A 19227-nucleotide genomic window follows, 5' to 3' on the forward strand; every position below is an offset into this window, starting at 1 on the left:
TCAGCACTTTAACAGAATAAAGTACAAGAAAGTTCAGAGCAATGATGAATGCAGAGCTTCTGTTAGACGTTTCCTCAAACAATACCAGTCCAGGATGCTAAGTGTACAGTACAGCATCCACGGACACTAGACCACCTGATATGCAGCCAGATAACCGAGTGGTCTTTTTACTAAAAAGCACCAAACCTGCTGCTTTAACACTGAATGGGCTCAAACATCTGAGACGGCCGCACAGATTAAAAATAAGGTCCTGTAAATATCTGCACTGATGTCAAGTTAATCATTTTCATATAAAACTGTATATGAAGTGGTACGTTTAAACTTAAGCGTAAACTGTAAATCACCAGTTTGATTGAAATGATGGACCGCTGTGTATCATCACAAAAATGTCACTTTTGTATTTTATTTTTTTAAATATCGTGATTGTAATGTTTCATGAATAGGAAGTGATGCTTATTGTAATTTTGTTTATTTTTTCAGAAAACATTTCATCATCATCATACAAGTAGTTTTGTTATGTTTAAAATAGACACAATGACACAAAAGGAAATAAATAAAGCAAATTGTATCCTGTATTTACATTGATATCATATGTGGTGTGTGTGTGTGTGTGTGTGTGTGTGTGAGAGACCATAAAGCTGGCTCTCTCTCATGTCTCCAGCTCCAGTCCTTTCCAGGACTTAGCTGCATTCCTTTTATACTGCTCCAACTCCTGAAAAACACAAAGAGAGATGAAAAAACATGACACCATTTCTTCATCATTGAAGTAGAATGGAAAAGTGCAGGCAGACACACGCTATAATGCAGAAATGCCTGCACACTCATAATAGTAAACGAGGTTTTGTTCTCCATTAATGCAGTAATGACTTCAAGTCATATATTTGTACTTTTTAAAATGTAACAAAGGAATATGTACCGGAAGTTATTTTTTGACACAGCCATACTTGTGCAATATAGAAAGGTAGGTAAAGTCCTGCCAATGTGCCAATGTGCCAAGATATGCAGGAAAGGCAGGAAAAAAAAGCTTTCTCGTAAACATGGATGTAAACAACGCAGGATGCAAAGAAAAATCAGCTTTGAGAATGTTTTACTGAGGAAGGAAATGTATTCAGTGTTTGTTAGACCTCGATGATACACACAATGCGCTGTGAATATTTCTATCATCCAGATGGTCAGAAGAGTGTTTGAGGATGTAAATGTAATCACACATAAGAGGCACAAACTGGGTCTAGAAGTACACACTCTCAGAAAGGTGGGTGGCCTGACATGCAACTGGGTCTTCTAACTTTTCCTCTATACCTGTTCGACCAGCATCAGGTGAGTCAGTCAGCGATAACAGCGCTGTGAGGTTACTAAAGTTCAAGTGCCAGAGTGGCACTACCACAGGTCGACAAGAACACCACGGATGTCTGAGTTTATAACCTGGATATATTACAGCCTGTTAACGAGACAGAAACACGGCTGCAGGCTACTGACAGACACAAGGTTACTCTCGAGCGTTGAACTTGATTAAGACAGTGTTCAACAGCAGATCTACCTGTCTCTCTGATAAAGTCTGAATTATTGTTATTTAATTCAGCCTAACTTGGGCAGTGGAAGGGCAACAGCTGATTCCGTTTTTTTTGTGTGACCTAAATTCACCAAAAATACGGCACTCAACAGAAAATGTTATAGCACTCTGAAATGTCACCCTGTCTGAACTCCCATTAAATCGAATCGTCGACACTACTCCTCTTCATTTCCCTCTTAATCTGTTTTTTAATCTGTTATCTTCTTCAATACTTGTTCCTCTTCACCGTGAGGTCAAAGGTCAGGATCACAAAGCACAGAGAAGTGAACGTTCTGGTTAACACTGACTGATCATCAAGCTGCAGACTCATGGGGGTTCACGACACTGATTGCAGTAGTTTATGATGTGCTTTGCCATGTGTAGTATACGTGTGCAGCTGTAATACAACACAAGCATGTGATTGGTCAAGATGTGCTACCTGGTCTTTCTGGGCTCTCATGGCATCAATCTGAGGCTCACTGTACTGTGGGTCTTTGGCTGGATCCTTTACTTCCCTCTGCTCACTGGTATTCTGCTCAGACAAAGTCAGTTAGATGAGCAGAGATATATTATAAATGGACAGTTGACAACGGTCTTTATTCATGTAAACATGCATATTTATGGGGAGGAATGCTGTGAATATGATTGTCCAGTGTGAGGGTGTTTAAAGGTCTAGTGTGTAGGATATGGCGACATCTAGTGGTGAGGTTGCAGATTACAGCCAACTGAAACTTCACCCGTTTGGAAGAACTAAACCAAAAACACGAAAACAATAAAACACAAAAATGCAAATGGCCCCATCTAGAGCAAGTGTTTGGTTTGGCCGTTGTAGGCTACCGTAGAAACATGGCGGTTACGGGAACGAAAACACAGCCAGTCTTATTTTCAGGTGACTATCCACTACGTAAAACATGCTTAGTAATATTATTCTGCCAATAGATCCCCCTAAATACCACACACTGTACCTTTAAACATCAGAGGCTGAAACAGCTGCACTTTGTGTTACTAATTAAGACAAAGAAACTACCTCTTGGGGGAAGACACGCTCGTAGACTTTCTTCCAGAGGTCCTTTGGGTTTTTGGCATGGAGAGATGTGATGTCCACATCAGTAGAGTGAGGGGAACCTAAAGCAATCCACAAATATCAAGGCAGAAGGTGCAATAGCATTTTAATTACATCTAAATGCACTACTGCTTTTGGCCACCGAGTGATGCTGTACTCACCTATTTGGTTGAAGGAGTCGGAGCCTGCTGCAATGACGAGAGGCTTAGTGGAGTCAAGGGACACAGTTTTCCTGATCAAAGAATAGAAAATACAACTAAAACCAAAGCATAACATGTCAGTAACGGTTGGTGTACAACCAGTATCCTCCTCACCCTCTGTCCAGACCGAAAGCCAGGTGGGAGAAGAAGCTCTTGGTTTTTGACATTAAGTTCTCAGACTTGATGCTTGTGAACTGATGATAAGATGAGACACAGGAACAGAGAAAAACATATGGAATAAAAGATAATTGGATCAGCAACAGTTCATAGAATGGGTGAATTTAATGGTGAGACAAAGCAAAAAAAGATTACAAAGTGCAAATTGCAGTATGTTTTCAACAAAAGTTATGTTAAATGTAAATATGTTACATGTATGATCAAAGCACACTTACAATAAGAGAAGCCGCGTAGTAGTGGGCAACAAAACGCAGTGTTTTACAAACCACTTTCCTCTTGTCCGAGTCAAATTCCTGCAACGCACATGGAAAAATAAAGCTCTCAGTCTATAATATGTTACATAAATCAAACCAGGATCATAGAAGTTACAACAATGTAGCTGTGACTATAACACAGCAGACCTTTTAACAACTTCTCTGCCTAAAAAAAGTTCTACCAATAACAAGTCAACAAATATCATAAAACATATGTCATTCAGCCACCAGGAGGCCACCTCAATAAATAAGTTGAAGTGTGTGTTTTACCTGAAAGATGTCATATTTGCTGCCAATAATCAGCAGAGGAACAGGAAAGGGACTGATCAGCTCTCTGTCCTGTTGACAAAGTCACAGTTAACACAGGACACATGTACCATCTTATGTCTGTACTGTACAGTAAAGAAAGAATCGACTGAGTGTAATGAGCTGAGGTCTTACAGGATAGTCTTTAGGTAACACACGTGCTGCTGAATAAGCAGGCGTCTGGTGTTTGGCTTTCTGTGTGTGTTGTGCCTGGGAAGAGACTTTCTCCAACTGATGTTGTGCTGCCTGCTGCAGCCTTTCCATGGTTCCCCACAGGGCGTTGGGTTTAGACAGGTCCAGAATGAGGATGACAGAGAGAGACCTGGGAAAAGACAGGAAGGACCATGTGATCTGGCAGGATATACGGTATTTAAAAAAAAGGAGACAACAAGACCTCGGGAACAGTGACCTACCTGATGCCGACGGCAGTGATGGGGATCTGGACCAGGTCTGACAAAGAGGTCCCTCCTCCCAGTTCCCATAGGTGGGCTATGTCTTTGGGCTGAAAGGTGAAACCAAGTTCAAGTTACACAGTATGTGCAATTGTGCACACATTCGCATTTACTGCAAAAATAAGGTATTTACTGGAGTAATATAAAACCAGTAGGTTTGGTCACAAATGATCAGGACTATCAGTTTTTATCCCATTTCTTCCCCAAAGTGTCCAATACGAACAGGGCTTCCTTACTATGTTGTGTCCTCGGGCCCGTCTGCCAAAAGTGTACTCCAGCGCCAGAGTTGGTTTGGATGGTTCATCCCTGGTGGATTAAAAAACAGTATTATTGTTGTCACACAACAAAGCAAAAGCTTAAAGATCAATTTACTCACTTTCAGTGCTTAAAACCTAATCTTGCTGTGTTTTGTTTGTCAAATGTAGCTGGCACAGGTGTCATTATTGTGCCATGTGATCGGCTCTGTTAAAGAAGACCTTGAGATGAAGCTAAAAGCTTTTATATGATCAAAGCATTATTGTTCATAACTGGCATGTGTCTTAAACATTAGTCTACATACAGAATATAAAGAAGGTTATTGTGAGGCTAGAGATGCTGTTTTTAAGATAGACGACACACACACTCACCTGTCGAGGCATCTGAGGAGAATGGACGTTTTACCCTGAAAGAAAACGAAAAGGTGGGCTTACTAGCTAACGTACCGCGTATGTAGCTAGTAACAAGACAAGAGTGCTTCCATTAGAAGTAAATAAATGTCGGGTCTATGTTGTAAACATACCCCAGACTTGCTCCCCATGAGAAACACGGTCCTCTCGCTGACCGTCTCTCCTCCATCCTCTTCCCCACCTTCCGCCTCTCGGCTGTGGACCTCGGCCGCAGCCTGCTCCCATAGTGTGTCTGAGCTGACAAACACAACACAAAAAAGCGAAACAAAGCATGTTATTATCTCTATGGTGATGTTAAATGAGAAAACTGGCGTACAAACGGATCCTCACCTTATTTTTGGCATCACATTTGACTTGTAACCAAGTTTGACAACTTGACAAGCTAACTAACAGCTAGCTTAGCTACCACCGAGGGAAACCCGACCAAACGTTGCCAGAGTAACGGCGCAGTTTGATGACGTAATTATTGTTACTCCTTAATGAGCGTCGTGGGAAATGTAGTTATATTCTTTAGAAAGGCAAAGATCGGAAGAAAGTAAGACTTATGCTGCATAGATTTGTATAGTTATATAGTTAAATAAGTTAAGCTATTATAGTTCACGTTTATCAACATCATGCATATAACATATTTTTTTGTTGTTTTTCATGCTCGCAAATTCTGTTATAAAATACTAACTGTATACCCTACTGTATAACGTATAACGCCATGCATTTCCTGAGGGGTTGTTGAGGTCTTCATTTCTAGCGAGTTGAACAATAAATTAAACCGGAGATAGTCTGGGAACACTCCCCTTTAATCAGAACACATTCAGAACTACATTTCAGTAGCAGAAAAGTAACATTTCCCCACTAGTTCAAATCACAAGCTCAAAACAGGCTGACAACTCCTAAATCAAATGAAAACACATTTCAATTACATTTGACAAAATGCTGTACATGGAATTACAACATCCAGTTTATAGCAGAGACTTCTTTAAACAGAATAGCAGAGATCTTCAGTGAATCAAAACAAGGTATTTCTTCATGCAGCGATGCATTTTTAAAATGTTCTTTGTTCATGAGATCCTGAACAAGTTGAAATTTTGTTTTGGGTTGAATCCTTTAAAATGCAGACGGATGGTATGAGATGATAGCGAGTCTCTTTTTTGATGAAAAAGATGTGATGAGACATGTCATGACTTTCTCCTGGGCTGGTCACAATAGGGTACATTTTCCAGTAGAAGACTCTCTCTAGGTCGAAGCACTGAGACGGAGAGAGAGAGAAAATAAATAGCAGCCATAACATTCGGACATACCACATGCAATAATTCAGAGAATCAAGATTCCTGTTGCATATTATTTGCATACACATTTGACTTTCTAGCGTGGTACTAATGTTCTTTAAAAAAACACAACAACATACAGAGTGTCTTATCTCCAACATGTTCCATTTGTAGCACACCCTCTCGAAGAACAGCTTCCACATCTGAGCCCATTTTGATCATCTGTCATAGCAGAAGGGTAAAGAGTGTGGGGAGATTATGAGACAGTGGGCCCCTCTGCAAACATAGCGGCCCCTCTTTTGTTTTGCATCTTTTGCAGGTTAAACATAAATATAAAGTACTGCTGAGCTTGAAAACTGCACATGAACATGCCAGAGATGCTTTTGCAATCCTTTGCAGTGCTGCCACAGCAGATCTACACTGACACTCTTCACCACAAATATTACACAAAATCCTATAGGAAGTCATAGTTATTGTAATTATCTTGCATGCAACAAAACAGAGTCTTGTCATTCCAAAGATAGTGTAACTGTTTTGTTGAATCCGTTTGTTTTACTGTATGCTTACCACAGCCCTGACTGTACAGCTGAATTATTCAACAACAACATAATTAAAACACATTGGATTGGACTGATTATCTGCAGATAATCAATATGAAATGTTTTAGATCAGGATTAGGAGCGAATCGTCTACTGTCCATGACTCCAGCCAATAGATGACATTACAGTGGAATATGCACATATTTATTTAAATTCATAACTGATGTAGTAAAGCCAGATTCAATTACAATATACATAAACACACCATGTCACTTTCTCTGTACCTTCACAATGTTTTCTTCTGATGTTTCATTTTTGTTTTTCCGGAACTCATCGTTGATCTTTAATCTTGCAGCTTTGTGGAGAAAAAAAATAGAAATGCATTTGATACTGGAGAGCATGCACCAAAGTTATCTACTGTCTGTAAAGGGGTTGGTAAACATCACCAAACACAAGACGTTCTTCTGCGGGGAATCAAACCAACACACTACATAACTCACCTGACAGCGCTCTGGCATCGTCTTTGAATACAGCCACCCTTGTTCTGTGCAGCGCTTTAAACGCGTTTAAGACCTGCAATCATACAGACATTCAGCTTTTAGCAACATCAGGACCTTGACAGTTGTTCTTGAACACACGCAGTTGTGGATATTAATAACAGTTCCCTGCAGTTTTAGCGATCTGCTTCCTAAAACATGCAGTCACGTATTCTTATAATCAAACCAGCAAAAGAAACGAAGAGGACACATTGTTTTACTGATGTTATTTTTCATAAAGCATGATCATATCCCGTCCTCACCTTCAAACGAGTCCCCATCTTGACTTATTCAGTTCACTTCCGGGTTGGAACCAACATCGTCCAATCAACACAGAGTTCTGAAATTATGCGTTTTTTGTAGCCAATGAGCGTTCGCTATAGTTTCACGAAGACAGGAGTAGCGCTGACAGGCGGCTCATCTGCGCAAACATGGCTGATGAAATGGCAAAGGCGCAGGCTGCCCAGCCGGGCGGAGACACGATATTTGGAAAGATTATACGCAAAGAGATCCCTGTAGAACTGCTCTATGAAGATGACAAGGTATGCACGAAACACGTCCACTCATAAACACACTTATTGGCCGCTATAAGTCGCACTACTCCTTGCAGGTACACGTTCAGCTCACGTTAGCTCAGCGCTAGCTTTACAGAAACTGCTACTTTACTGTAATTTACACAATGTGTTATGTGTAACTAAGGCCGTTTATCACAGACTAAAACCAACCCAAAACCAGTTGTGTAAACACAGTTAACTCTCAGACTACACAGGCTAAACGAATCCTATCCATGGCTTAGTTTTGGTTCAGCATTTTACAAGTGAAGTAATTGCTCATGTTGCGTTTGCTGCCACTTGGCATCTGCAGATAGTTGGCTCTATCAGATCCTTTAAATGATATAGTCCCTACAGACTGTGAGCATGCATGTGTTATTGTTGCTGTGGTCTGGGTAATGAAATCAGAACTTGTGAGTAAAACCCTCAAAATGTGAAGCTGCTTGTGTTTGAGTTACCAAAGGCTGCAGAAGGCAACACCGAGAATTCACACAGTGGAAAAACAAGGTTTCACTGCTTGTGTTGTGTCTATTGGTTTATAATGGATTTAACCACACATTTGAGTCTAAATGGGTGAAACGATGCGTTACACAATGTGGCATCTTTGAGACCTCAAATGCAACATAAAGATACACAAATACTGTGTGTGATGTCCATAATGGCAAGTAGCAGCTTTAAAAAAACAATGTAATATTGAGACACATCATTTCGATTTCATTTCGGAGATATGTGATTACCAGGAATTCATGAGGTCTTCAGCTGGAACATACATTGATACCATTTTTAATTTCTTTGTAACCACATTGTACCACGTGTCTTTCTCACTTTTACCCATCATGCTGTCATAGTCTTGGTGTCGAGCTACAGAAATTGTTGTCTTTTATTTATTCTTATTACATATAGTTTTAAGGGCCGAGAGAGCTGGAATAGATGCATTTAAATGAACAATTGCACTTTGACCATGAACTAGATCTTAAAGTATACTTTAAATGAGGAGGACAACATATCAGCAAGATCTTTGAAAATAATACAGTCCAATAAAACATCGTAACAAAATGCAACAGCAAAACATATTCAGCCAACACACAAACAACTAAAGAGGAAGTCACTATACAATTTGATGTAGCATTTATTGCACTATATACTTCTTAATTTGTTTTATTTATATTTCAGTGTGTGGCCTTCCCCGATATTACTCCTCAAGCTCCCACTCACATCCTCGTCGTCCCAAAAAAGCCAATTGTTCAGCTGTCAAAAGCGGAGGACAGTGACGCTGAGGTAAGTGTGATTGTCTGACCTAGTTTTTCATCATTTCTAGTGATTTGTCCAACAACAGTCACCACTAGATGGAACCCTTTACACAATGCAACGCTGTCTGTGAACACTACATTGTTAACTAGGGGTTGTCTGCTCATTCTTATAAACACGTGTATGTATTCAACCTTCAGTGACACTCATTCATTCTACATCTGTCTACTAGCTGTTGGGCCACATGATGCTAGTTGCAAAGAAGTGTGCTGAAGATGCGGGACTGTCCAAAGGCTACAGGATTGTGGTCAATGATGGGCCGGACGGAGGCCAGTCTGTCTACCACATCCACATCCACGTCCTGGGTGGACGCTTGATGAAGTGGCCCCCCGGTTAACCTCCTGTCTCCATCCATCCTGCCGTCAGTGTTCACGTCTGACAATGTGTACTGTTTAACTTCCACTAAACCAGTTTGTCATGGGAAATATGAGTCAAACAGAAAATTCAGCAATGATAATAAAATGCACCTCACAACAGAGTGTCTTGTTTGTCTTTATCTAAAATTCTTTCTTTTACAGATATGAAGTAAACTTCAATTGTGTGGCATATTTGTATTATGTTATACATTTTTGTAGTACTGTTGGGATTTCAAGCACCGCTGCTCATGTTCCCTCTGTGTCTTTTGCAAGCATATCAGTGAAAGACAGAATTGGCCTGCTGCTACTGCTGCGATGAGAAATCGAATCACTGCGGTTGAAGACAGAACTCGCGGGTCTGTGAACAGTATGTTGTGCGCAGTGAAAGAACTGCTGCTGTAGCTCTCACACTATAGTTTTCCATTAGTGAGATACACTTTGTCATCCGTTACCACGTGCTACCCAAGGTGCCATGCAGTCACTCGCCTTAGTAAATAAAGATTGATTTCGCCTTGTATTAAGCACAGCACTTAGCTGACTAGTTTCAATATGCTCATTGGTGCTTAAATATGTAATACCACAATAAGTCTCCGTGTCCAGTCTATGGTTGTCAGAAACACTTAAATTAAGTGTTTCTGAGTCTTGATTAAGTGAATCATGCAAATGTTTTACAGAGTTCAGGCGTCAAAAAAAGGGTTGCTGAGTCATTCGCATTTTCAGTTGAGACCTGATTAATAGCACAGAGATTAGACGGCTCTTTTATTCAGTAAGAATTATTAAAATTCAATCTGAATGAACTCTTTGCCTTTTCTTTGATTTAAAAAGTCCCTGTTGGGAGTTATTGTGGGAGAAAAAAATGCAATCCAGTTTTAAATCAATAGATATCGGTTCCTTGTCTGTCATTGGCTGCTTGTGTATAAAGATAAAGTTACATTTTTAAACAGAATACAAATAAAAATAGAGAAACAAGTGAATGGCTTTGTTTTATTAACAGTAAGAAACGATGTAGATAGTTGAACAAATATAAAATGCATGAAACATCCACAAAATATAAAACAAAAAATAAATAAAATTGTTTTTCTTTACAAAAATGACAAAGAACACTGATCAGATGACACGTAGTGACTTAAAAATGAACATGTACCTAGCATTCACAGTCCCCTCATTTCATTTCTTTTGATAAAACGGGGAGGAAAAGCAAAAAAAGGACGATTAGAGGCTTCGTTTGTACAGACAGAATAGTTCCAGAGAGGCAAGGCCATCATTGCTGATATGCTCTGTCACACCATTTGACATTTGATGCAGCCTTTCACTGCTTCTTCACTACGTCTGAATGAAAAACACCACAATCTGATGTGCAAAATAAGAGAAATCTTTTAAGACAACTATGTCTTTTTCTTTTCTTTCAATCGATGCCCGTCCATAGACAAAATGGGCACTTTGAGGCAATTGAAAAACATTGTACAGTACAGTATAGAGAGGAAAGGAAATGAACATGTATTCTGGTCCCTAAATTCACGAGCATCTAAGTACTAATATACTGCCTTTAAAGTCGTCTTACTCTAGAACACAGACTATAAGCTGAAGAGAGGTTCAGAAAGTGGTGAGTCCCCGTGAAGACAATGAGAAATAGGTTAACTATATGTTAACTTCTCTCCATGGTGGAAATAGAAGAATGCACCGATATGAAGTCGCTTATTTTCAAAGATGTGTACATGTCTACTCACTGACGCTCCTCAAAGAAGCACTTTGAACCACAACAAAGCCTCCTTGTAGGTCGCCCGCGCTCCTTTCAACGAGACGTGAATTGAAACAATCCCAGCAGCTTTTGCATGTTCAGGTTTTGTGTGTACTTAAACTGGTGACCAAGAAATGAAATGTAGTGTGGGGCGATTCAAAGCATCAACAAGTAACTCTACAATATCTACAATACCAGTATCTAAATATTAAAAAATATTTCGTTCAAAGAGTTATTTTTGTCGCTCATTGTTTAAAAAAAAAAAGTCACATCAGCCGTGACTAGAAAGAGGATAATAAAAGCCAATTGGAAATCATAGGACACTTGAGTGGATGCACTGTAGCAGATAGCTCAGGGCACATGTCACATGGATCAAAAACGATAAGGCAGCAATGATTAAGCTAGCGTTTCATTATGATGAATGAAAGATGGCCTTGACATTCGGAGAAGACGGGCGGGCTGCAGAGGGTGAGGCATAGAAGATGAACTGCCACATTTTGAAATAAAGATTCCCAGGCTTTTGCACAACAGATGAATTTTCAAAATGGCTCAACTGTTTAACAATGGCAATACCAAGAAACTTGTTAACTTTGGTAAGTGAATATTTTTGTCTCAACATAATCATTGGTTTCCCAAAGGCGGTTAACTATTGTTTAAAACTACCATTCAGTATTAGTAAGATCAACACAGACACCAACTTGCAGGAAGAAAGCGCTCAGCTCCGTCCTGGACATGCTACTGGAGTGAAACACTTTTCCAAACTACTGGGGAGAGACAGGAAGGGAGGCAGAGAGTAAAACATAATGGGTAACAGAGAACTAGGCGAGCACAGAGATGGGGAGGCACTACAAATCCTTTTCAACAGAGTCGGTTTCAGAGAAGCATCAATGGACGGTTAGAGTTATGAAAAACAGCTGAAATTCTGCTTGATTTATGAACCGTTTCAGGCATTAATCATGTCTGTATGACTGCGTGGTTTGTCAGAGTGGTTACTTAAGGCTGCTGAAATACTCTTTGTACTCAACAAGAGCTAATAAATCACTGCAGTGTCCTGTGTTTCATCATAGTGTAAATAGAACATATTTTCCACGTGTTATTTTACAATGCATTCTGTTTGTCTGAAAGTACGGTATTAAAGTCTTAAAAGCTGTTCTGTATATTATTTGAGGGGACGAGGTCTGCTACTATCGAGGATGTGTTTTTAAGGCATGTCCTTAGTGTAGGTTAGGGTCCAGACACATGGAGAAGGCAAGAGGAGGAGACTAGAGAAGAGTGGAGACTGTACAACCACAGAGATCTGTCCACCGAGAGAGCAGCCCGGACGCCTTCTGTCCATCAGGAAGTCAGGTTTAAGTTGAAAAACTCATAACATGACTCGATCCAAATCATTCGAGGGTGAATTTACGTTGAGGGTATATCCACGATGCATCAGTTGGGGGTTTAGGTCAGTTGAAGCACTTCATAACCGACCAGATCTGGTAACACTTCAGCTAAATTGTGTTTGTATTATACCCATAATCCTAGACTGGTGTGGTCAGCAGCCACCTGCGCTCCAGTCCAGACTCCTGTTCATTCACTTAACATTGAGTTCAGGGAAACGTTCTGTTCACTTCTGCGCGATGGCCTCCTCTCCGCTCGGCCATATGCGGTTGAAGGGCAGTCCTCCGACTCCTGTTAACCCCAGACTCACGCTGGGCTCTCGTGCGGTCTCCTCTGTGCTGGCAGAGGAAGCTTGAACCCTGGCAGAGGCTGCTGATCCTGCAGGTCCGGGAAGGATCGCCGGCAGGGATTCTTTGGCTGAGGGAGCAGACATGGGGCTGGTGGCAGAAGTGGAGGTTGTTCTGGCGGTTTGGGGCTTTGTAGGGGTGGTGGGGCTGGTCAGGCCGAGGCTGGCCAGGGCGTCCAGAGTCCCATCTGGGTCCACCATTACATTGATCACTGCGACAGAAACAGGGAGAGAGTCAATGTGTGGACGGCTATGTCTAAAACTCAATGTATACATACAGTCACAGCTAAAATAAACTTGGGATTCGGATCTTTTTTTGTGTTAAAAGCCCTGAAAACCTATTTTATTGAGTGGTTTCTTCATGATTTTTTGAGTGTTAACTCATGATAAGAAATAACTTCTTGTGTTTTATTTGAACTTGATTATTTGCACATGTAGTCATGAATATTTAACATGATAGAGAAATACTTGTACAGAGACCTTCTCTACTTTCGCTGCTTTCTCTCATTCATATTCATGCCCTCCTCTATCATGGAATGCAAATAAACAAATAAAATGATGCTGCAGCGAAAATATACCAAAAGTGTGTTCCTAGTTCAGTACCGGTGTGATTATACTTGGGTTTACCTTGAAGCTGCTTCTCAACTCTCTTCAGTTCATGCAGAATTGAGGAGAACTCCTGCAGAGAGGAGGAAACAACAACAACAAAAGTATTAGCTCCCAATAGCACTGCACTCTTCTTGTCATCAAATGTTACTCAGACGGACCGGCTTCTGTACCTTGTTGGAGGTTTTCAGGAGTGGTATGTCAGTCTCCGATCGCAGTTTATTCTCAATTTCATCCCAGTTCCTGTCTTTATCTTTAAACAATATCCTGGAGAAAAACAACACCAGGACACATGTCACAGAGTGGCTATTCAAAGCAACACCGAGGAATCAATACATCTTAAATAGATACACTGTTCTATACTCACAGACAGTTATAATATTGCAAAGTATAATTACCTGATTTTTCCTGCTGTTTTGTCGATAGAGTGTCTGATCTTGGTGGACAGCTGAGAAACTGAATTGAGCAGCAGGCTGTCCAACACTGCCTGAAAACACAGAGCGGAAGAAAAGAAGTTCGACAACCTGAAGGTAACTGCTGAAGTGTTCTTGTGAAAGCCTCCACGTTGGTATATTTGTGATGTCATGCTCTGTGCGATGCTCACCTCCTCTCGGTTCCAGGTGCGTCTCCTCAGAGCTCGGGGCTCCAGACTGTCGGGGGCACGGGGGCGGAGCTCCACTGGCTTGCCGTTGATCTCTGGCGCCTTATTGGTCGAAATCACAGGTGGGATCTTCCTGAAGTTCAGACTCTCATCAAACACCCGATCCACCAACTGAGCAAAGACAGGGAGAGATGTAAAAGGGAGACAGACATAGAAATCAAAAACTTGAAGAGATTTCTCACAATGTTATTCAAGCTTTGTTTAATAGAGTTAATATTTGTGAGAAATGAAAGAATTAGGAGGTCTGTCAAAGAGAGATAAGCAGCTCTGAAGCTTTAATTGTCCAGTTAAAAAGTCAGATTCAACCCTTTGCTGAAATAAGTAAATCCTATCATGGCAAAAGTAATACAGGAATGAAAGTGGAGCAGATGGGAGATTAATAAATGAATACCTCTCACGGCAGATGAAAGTTGTGAAGCAAAAAAAGATTTTCATACAAGCAACACAGGAGGGATGGCAAAGGCGCAATGGAAGCACACGCAGTAAGGCAACGCTAGAAGAAGAAGAACGGGCACCTTTCTCATGCTCTCCTCTATGTCCGGCTGCGTGGGACGTGCAGGGCCTACCTCTTCCCGGGTGTCGATGGCCGATCCCGGGGTGGTGGCGGCGGTGCTGACGGTGGTGCTGGGTGCCGTGCCAGATGAGCTGACTGAGTCGATCTCGCCAGCCACATCGTGGATCTCACGGGCCAAGATGGCTAAGTCCTTAGCCAGGTCCTGGCTGATCCTGCGCACACAGGGGAATAACCTGTTAACCATCAGACAGATGGAGGAGTTCTTTAGAAAGCTGAACACATGCAACCTAGAAGTTAAGGCATTAAGGGCAGCTCTTATCAAACATTACAATACAATATTAAAACATATCAAAGATTCATGCAAGACTTCATCATTTGAATGAGTTAATAGGTCAGTCTTATGCATATCAGTGCAGATCAATACCTGGCTATCTCCTCGCTGTGTGCTGTCCAGTCCTTGATGTACTCCTCTTGCTCTCTCATGCGGTGTTTGATCACCCCTCCCCCCGGAGCCGTCACCACGGCGGCGCCCGGGCTGCCGGCGGCGCCGAGTCTTGAGCTGCGGTGCGGGGCGAGGTGATGAGGACGCATGTGGGAGCGTCCTCCGTGCTTCGGAGAATTCCGGCTGGAGCCAAACTCTTCCTCTGAGGTGGAGCCGTACTCCGGCGGCAGACGTCTCCACCTGCTGCTGCTGGACACTGTGAAGGTAATGGAAGGGCAAAACGTTTAGTCAGCATTACGGTGTATTTATTCCATTACATTTGTTATTCATGAAGTTAATAAATTAGCTTTTGAACACGACAGACTTTGTTACTGAGGCAGCGCCCAGATGATTCTGCTTCGATCGGCAAAATTCAAATACTGTGCAAGCACTACATCATGGAGGGTCTTTTTGACTGTGGACTTAAATAAATGTAGATATACCTTATTTTACAAAGATACAAAACAAGATGTTTCTGCAATATACTGCACATCCAAAACGGGGGGGGGGGGGGGCTGGGAATAATAAAGATTGGTGAAGCAAAGCATTTGATTTTCTTTCTGAATCTCAGTTTGTTAAGTTGTTGTTATGTTCGATAGTTATGTTTTAGCGATGATAAAACCACACTGACAACAACAGCAACAGCAGCAAAAATAAACTCGACGTGAGTTTATCTAAAAGCTCCAGGCAGCCAACAAAAAGCAAGGTACATCAAATCTTGATAGCGCCATATGTTAAGCTGCTTCAATACGGTCACACACCAGCTGCACCATGATGAGACAACACCATGCTCTGTCTGTCTCAGGGTGAAATGGGACAAAGCGGAGGTGTCGTGAATACAAATCTCCACAAGGTGGCGCACTATTCCAAAACCATTTGCTCGTGGGTTTTTGAAGTTTGAGCTCCAAGAATAGAACATATGGGTCTTCATCACAGCAACAGTTGATGAATATCAGGGGGGGGAGATGCAGAGTTAACCTGGCAACATATGCTAGAGCTGGGTCACTCCCACTTTACTCACTGAAATGCATTGTTGTGCTGTCGTAACACCACAAACCACGCTTTCAAATTTACATCTGGCAAAGAATTCCAAACACATGAAGAATTTCATTGCAAATCTCAAATCTGCTGTGACCCAGGTCTGACACCACACACACACACACACACACACACACACACACACACACACACACACACACACACACACACACACACACACACACACACACACACACACACACACACACACACACAGTTCTGGTACAGTACCCATCAGCTCCTCCTCAGCATCACCGCCCTCAGGTTCGGGCTGAGAGCTCTCTGGACGATGACAACCAACGCACAAGTTTGTCACAACACAGTGAAAATGTTCACAGACAAAATGTTTACACATAGTGAGGTATGCAATGGTGTGTAGACTGTGTGGACTTGATTCTTACGCCACATTATTATTTTTTTACAAAGAACCGTGCTTTTAGAAATAACTAATTTAGAACAGAAATAATCGAATAAGACATTTCTTTGCTTTTTCCCACAATTTATGAGAAAACCAGAATAAACCGGGAATGAGTTATCCAGGTGACGCGCTCACCTGTGGGAGAGCAGTATCCAGACGTAGTGGTCTTAGTCTTGGTCTCATTCAGTTTCGACACGCTGTTGGCCCTCATTCTGGGTGTCAGCCTGCTCTCTGTTGGTGTTGATGAGCGCAGGCCCAGACGCAGCGCAGTCTCGGCTGACAGACGGGGTGAAGAGGTGGAGCTCCGTGTCATAGTGCACTCTGAGTCACTGCGGGCTGAGATGGAGCCCAGACGAGTCCTACGCGGCTGAGCCAGCATGTCCAGTCGTGACAATCCCTTTCGACCGGACGGCGGCTTGGAGGTGGAGCTGGTGGTGGACACCTCAGAAGCCACAGACACCCGGTCTGCATCAGCTAGATCCGTGTCAGAAGCGTCGCCCAGCCGGGCGCGGCGGAGCAGGGAGGCTCTTGTGGGCCGCGGCTGAGGCAGTGCGGCCTGCTTGCTGATGGATGAGGTTGTGGCTGCCTGGAGAGAGCTCCTGGTTTTGGAGGATCCGCTGGTCGAAGTTTTAGACCTGCTATCCAGTTTGGAATGCAGAAAATCGTCTGAGCCACGTCCGTGTGCTGAGCGCCCCACGGGTCCAGAGTAGGTCTCCTGGTCTGAGGAGAGGATGTCGGAGATGGGGAAGGAAGAAGTCTGGTCATCATCAGTGAGATCCTGAGAAGGCTGGCGCGCTCTGGAGGAGGCAGAGGACGGCTGAACAGAGCGCCGTGCATCGGTTCGGCTAGTCCCCTCTGTAGTTCTTGTTTTAGACTTCCTATCCAAGCGATCGCGGGCACTTGCGTTGGTGACGCTGGTCTTGGAAGCTGTGCTGATGTTGCTCTTCTCACGATGCATGCTGCTGAAGGAGCGTCGTTTATGTTCTCCCCCAGCTGATGCTCTCCTCTCTGTCTCCCCAGTCACATGACTAGCTGTGCTGGCCGTGTCAACATCCGACTCAGGAGAGATGGAGTCAGGCCGAGGGGGGACGCCAGTTTTACTACCTTTCTGGTCTAGTTTGTTTTCATCTCTTAGTTTGGCCTCCAGGAATGCCATGACAGCTTCAGTGTCCTTCAGGAGCGTAGCAGTATCCATGCTGCCCACGGAGTCACTGCGTTCACGCCCACTGCTGCCTCTGTTGATGCGTGGGATGAGCTCTGTAGGGACATTAGCGCTGGGCTTCTCAATTGTGAAGCTACCCTGACGTACAAGAGGCTTCCCTGACTTCTCTTCTCCCGATCCTCCTCCGTTCCTCTCCTCCGACCTCTTCCTCCGCTCCGTGCTGCCTGAGGACCGGAGAGGAGCCTTGGATGGAGAGGATGTGGAGCTTTGTTTCCGTTTACTGGTCATCTCACCGTCCCTCATGGGAGTGGGGGACTCCCCGTCTCCCTTGTTCTCTTTTTCCTGGGGTTCAGTGTCCTGTTTCTCTCCGATCTCTGACCTCAGTCCAAGAGCTTTGATGCTGGACTTAGCCCGGGGGTCATCCACAGGGAGCTGGGGGAGGGTCCTGCGCTTACGGTCGGTTAGACTGGAAGAGGACTCGCCTCTGCTGAGGGACGCACCCGACTCATAGGCATCAGTTCCTACAGAACAAAGGACAAAGAGTTAACTGAGATTACTTTTTTTTTTTTTTTACATGAATTGTAAGCACATTCAAGGGACTTCAAGTGCTGCTTTATAATGTACATGCCTGTAAGGGAAAATATTTAGTATTAAAAAAAAAAATTGACTCCAGCATATTCATTTGTTCATTCATTCATTCAGCTCTTCATTATCTGAGAGTCAAGTGACTATGTACCTCTTTCTTTGTGGAGGAAGGCGGCTGTTTCTGCTCCTGAGCCCTCTGGGTCGGTCCTGGTGTGATTGGCAGATAGACTGGCCCACTGAGAGACCCAACTCGAGTCGCCAGCAAGAGCCTAAGGGGACACGAGTGGGGGGTGGGGTGACAAGAGAGTAGGACACAGGAGCGAGGAAAAACAGAAGAAAAGAGCAATTAGTGGTGGCATAGAATTTATAGAAGAGATCACGTGTGAGATTAGCATGTATTTGTTCATCTGAAATGTAATGCATGATAATGGAAATGATTAGGTTTCTGAGAATGAATGGCGTGATATTAAAGACAAACTCCTGTATTTGTATTTTACTTAAAAATCGAAACATGCCTGAATACGCTGCTTTTACGCCCAAGAGAACCCGCCGTCATCTGATCAAGAACGTTTTAAGTGAAGCTGAACAGTTGCTCATCACTTTTCTTGGAAAATGTGAGAAATATAAATGACATCAAAGACTTCAACAGATCGAAAATTCTCATAAACACTCTCCCCTCCCCCTCCTGGAGGGCCGATCATGTCTCACCATATCTGAGTATGATCTAGGTCAGTCTCCGGGAGGACTAGCCTACTCCCATGAAAAGGCTAGGGGAGTACAGCGGTCCAGCCATGGGAGTGACTGTGACTCACATTGTGAAACTCAGCCATGATTCTTAGTCTCAGCCATGACTCTGTTATACTACACAGGCCTGAGAGGCACAATGAAACATTGGGAGTGAGAGCAACATCGATATTGCAGTAATGGACACTCTTGTATCGGTGAACGTATAAACACAAAGGTTAAAGTTTTCTACCTCTTTCCCCGTCTCTCTGGTCTCCTTTCCTTTTCCTTCTCCTTTCAGGTCTGAGAGACTAGAGGAGTCCTGGTTCTGCTGCACACCAAACACCTACAAATGAT

At 42.8% G+C, this 19227-nt stretch overlaps 4 protein-coding genes across 4 annotated transcripts in view; 1 reads left to right on the top strand and 3 right to left on the bottom strand.

Annotated features, from left to right (window-relative positions):
• Nucleotides 1-464: 464 nt before the first annotated feature.
• dync2li1 (dynein, cytoplasmic 2, light intermediate chain 1) lies at nucleotides 465-5088 on the bottom strand. Its single transcript, XM_079280377.1, has 13 exons — nucleotides 4997-5088; nucleotides 4780-4903; nucleotides 4628-4662; nucleotides 4238-4307; nucleotides 3963-4051; nucleotides 3685-3871; nucleotides 3514-3582; nucleotides 3205-3282; nucleotides 2927-3006; nucleotides 2774-2844; nucleotides 2577-2674; nucleotides 1989-2081; nucleotides 465-712 (listed from the first exon to the last, which is right to left on the bottom strand). The coding sequence occupies exons 1-13, from the start codon at nucleotides 5008-5010 to the stop codon at nucleotides 650-652; spliced, it is 1071 nt and encodes a 356-aa protein (XP_079136503.1). The 5' UTR covers nucleotides 5011-5088; the 3' UTR covers nucleotides 465-649.
• Nucleotides 5089-5437: 349 nt separating this feature from the next.
• Nucleotides 5438-7303, bottom strand: lyrm7 (LYR motif containing 7). Its single transcript, XM_079279956.1, has 5 exons — nucleotides 7267-7303; nucleotides 6968-7040; nucleotides 6752-6822; nucleotides 6069-6150; nucleotides 5438-5909 (listed from the first exon to the last, which is right to left on the bottom strand). The coding sequence occupies exons 1-5, from the start codon at nucleotides 7282-7284 to the stop codon at nucleotides 5839-5841; spliced, it is 315 nt and encodes a 104-aa protein (XP_079136082.1). The 5' UTR covers nucleotides 7285-7303; the 3' UTR covers nucleotides 5438-5838.
• A 107-nt stretch (nucleotides 7304-7410) lies between these two features.
• On the top strand, nucleotides 7411-9340 carry hint1 (histidine triad nucleotide binding protein 1). The gene is made up of 3 exons (XM_079279900.1): nucleotides 7411-7545; nucleotides 8728-8832; nucleotides 9035-9340. Exons 1-3 carry the CDS (start codon nucleotides 7435-7437, stop codon nucleotides 9197-9199), a joined length of 381 nt encoding a protein of 126 aa, XP_079136026.1. The 5' UTR covers nucleotides 7411-7434; the 3' UTR covers nucleotides 9200-9340.
• Nucleotides 9341-10188: 848 nt separating this feature from the next.
• cep170aa (centrosomal protein 170Aa) overlaps nucleotides 10189-19227 on the bottom strand; it is a 48994-nt gene continuing 39955 nt past the window's right edge. Inside the window, 11 exon segments of the mRNA XM_079280219.1 lie at nucleotides 10189-12894; nucleotides 13310-13361; nucleotides 13462-13555; nucleotides 13687-13775; nucleotides 13893-14060; nucleotides 14516-14675; nucleotides 14888-15161; nucleotides 16214-16264; nucleotides 16536-18083; nucleotides 18299-18416; nucleotides 19124-19216. Of these exon segments, the coding sequence (XP_079136345.1) occupies nucleotides 12563-12894; nucleotides 13310-13361; nucleotides 13462-13555; nucleotides 13687-13775; nucleotides 13893-14060; nucleotides 14516-14675; nucleotides 14888-15161; nucleotides 16214-16264; nucleotides 16536-18083; nucleotides 18299-18416; nucleotides 19124-19216 (2979 nt within the window). The 3' untranslated portion in view covers nucleotides 10189-12562.

Source organism: Melanostigma gelatinosum (genome assembly GCF_949748355.1).
Source record: "Melanostigma gelatinosum genome assembly, chromosome: 12".
Taxonomy (NCBI): domain Eukaryota; kingdom Metazoa; phylum Chordata; class Actinopteri; order Perciformes; family Zoarcidae; genus Melanostigma; species Melanostigma gelatinosum.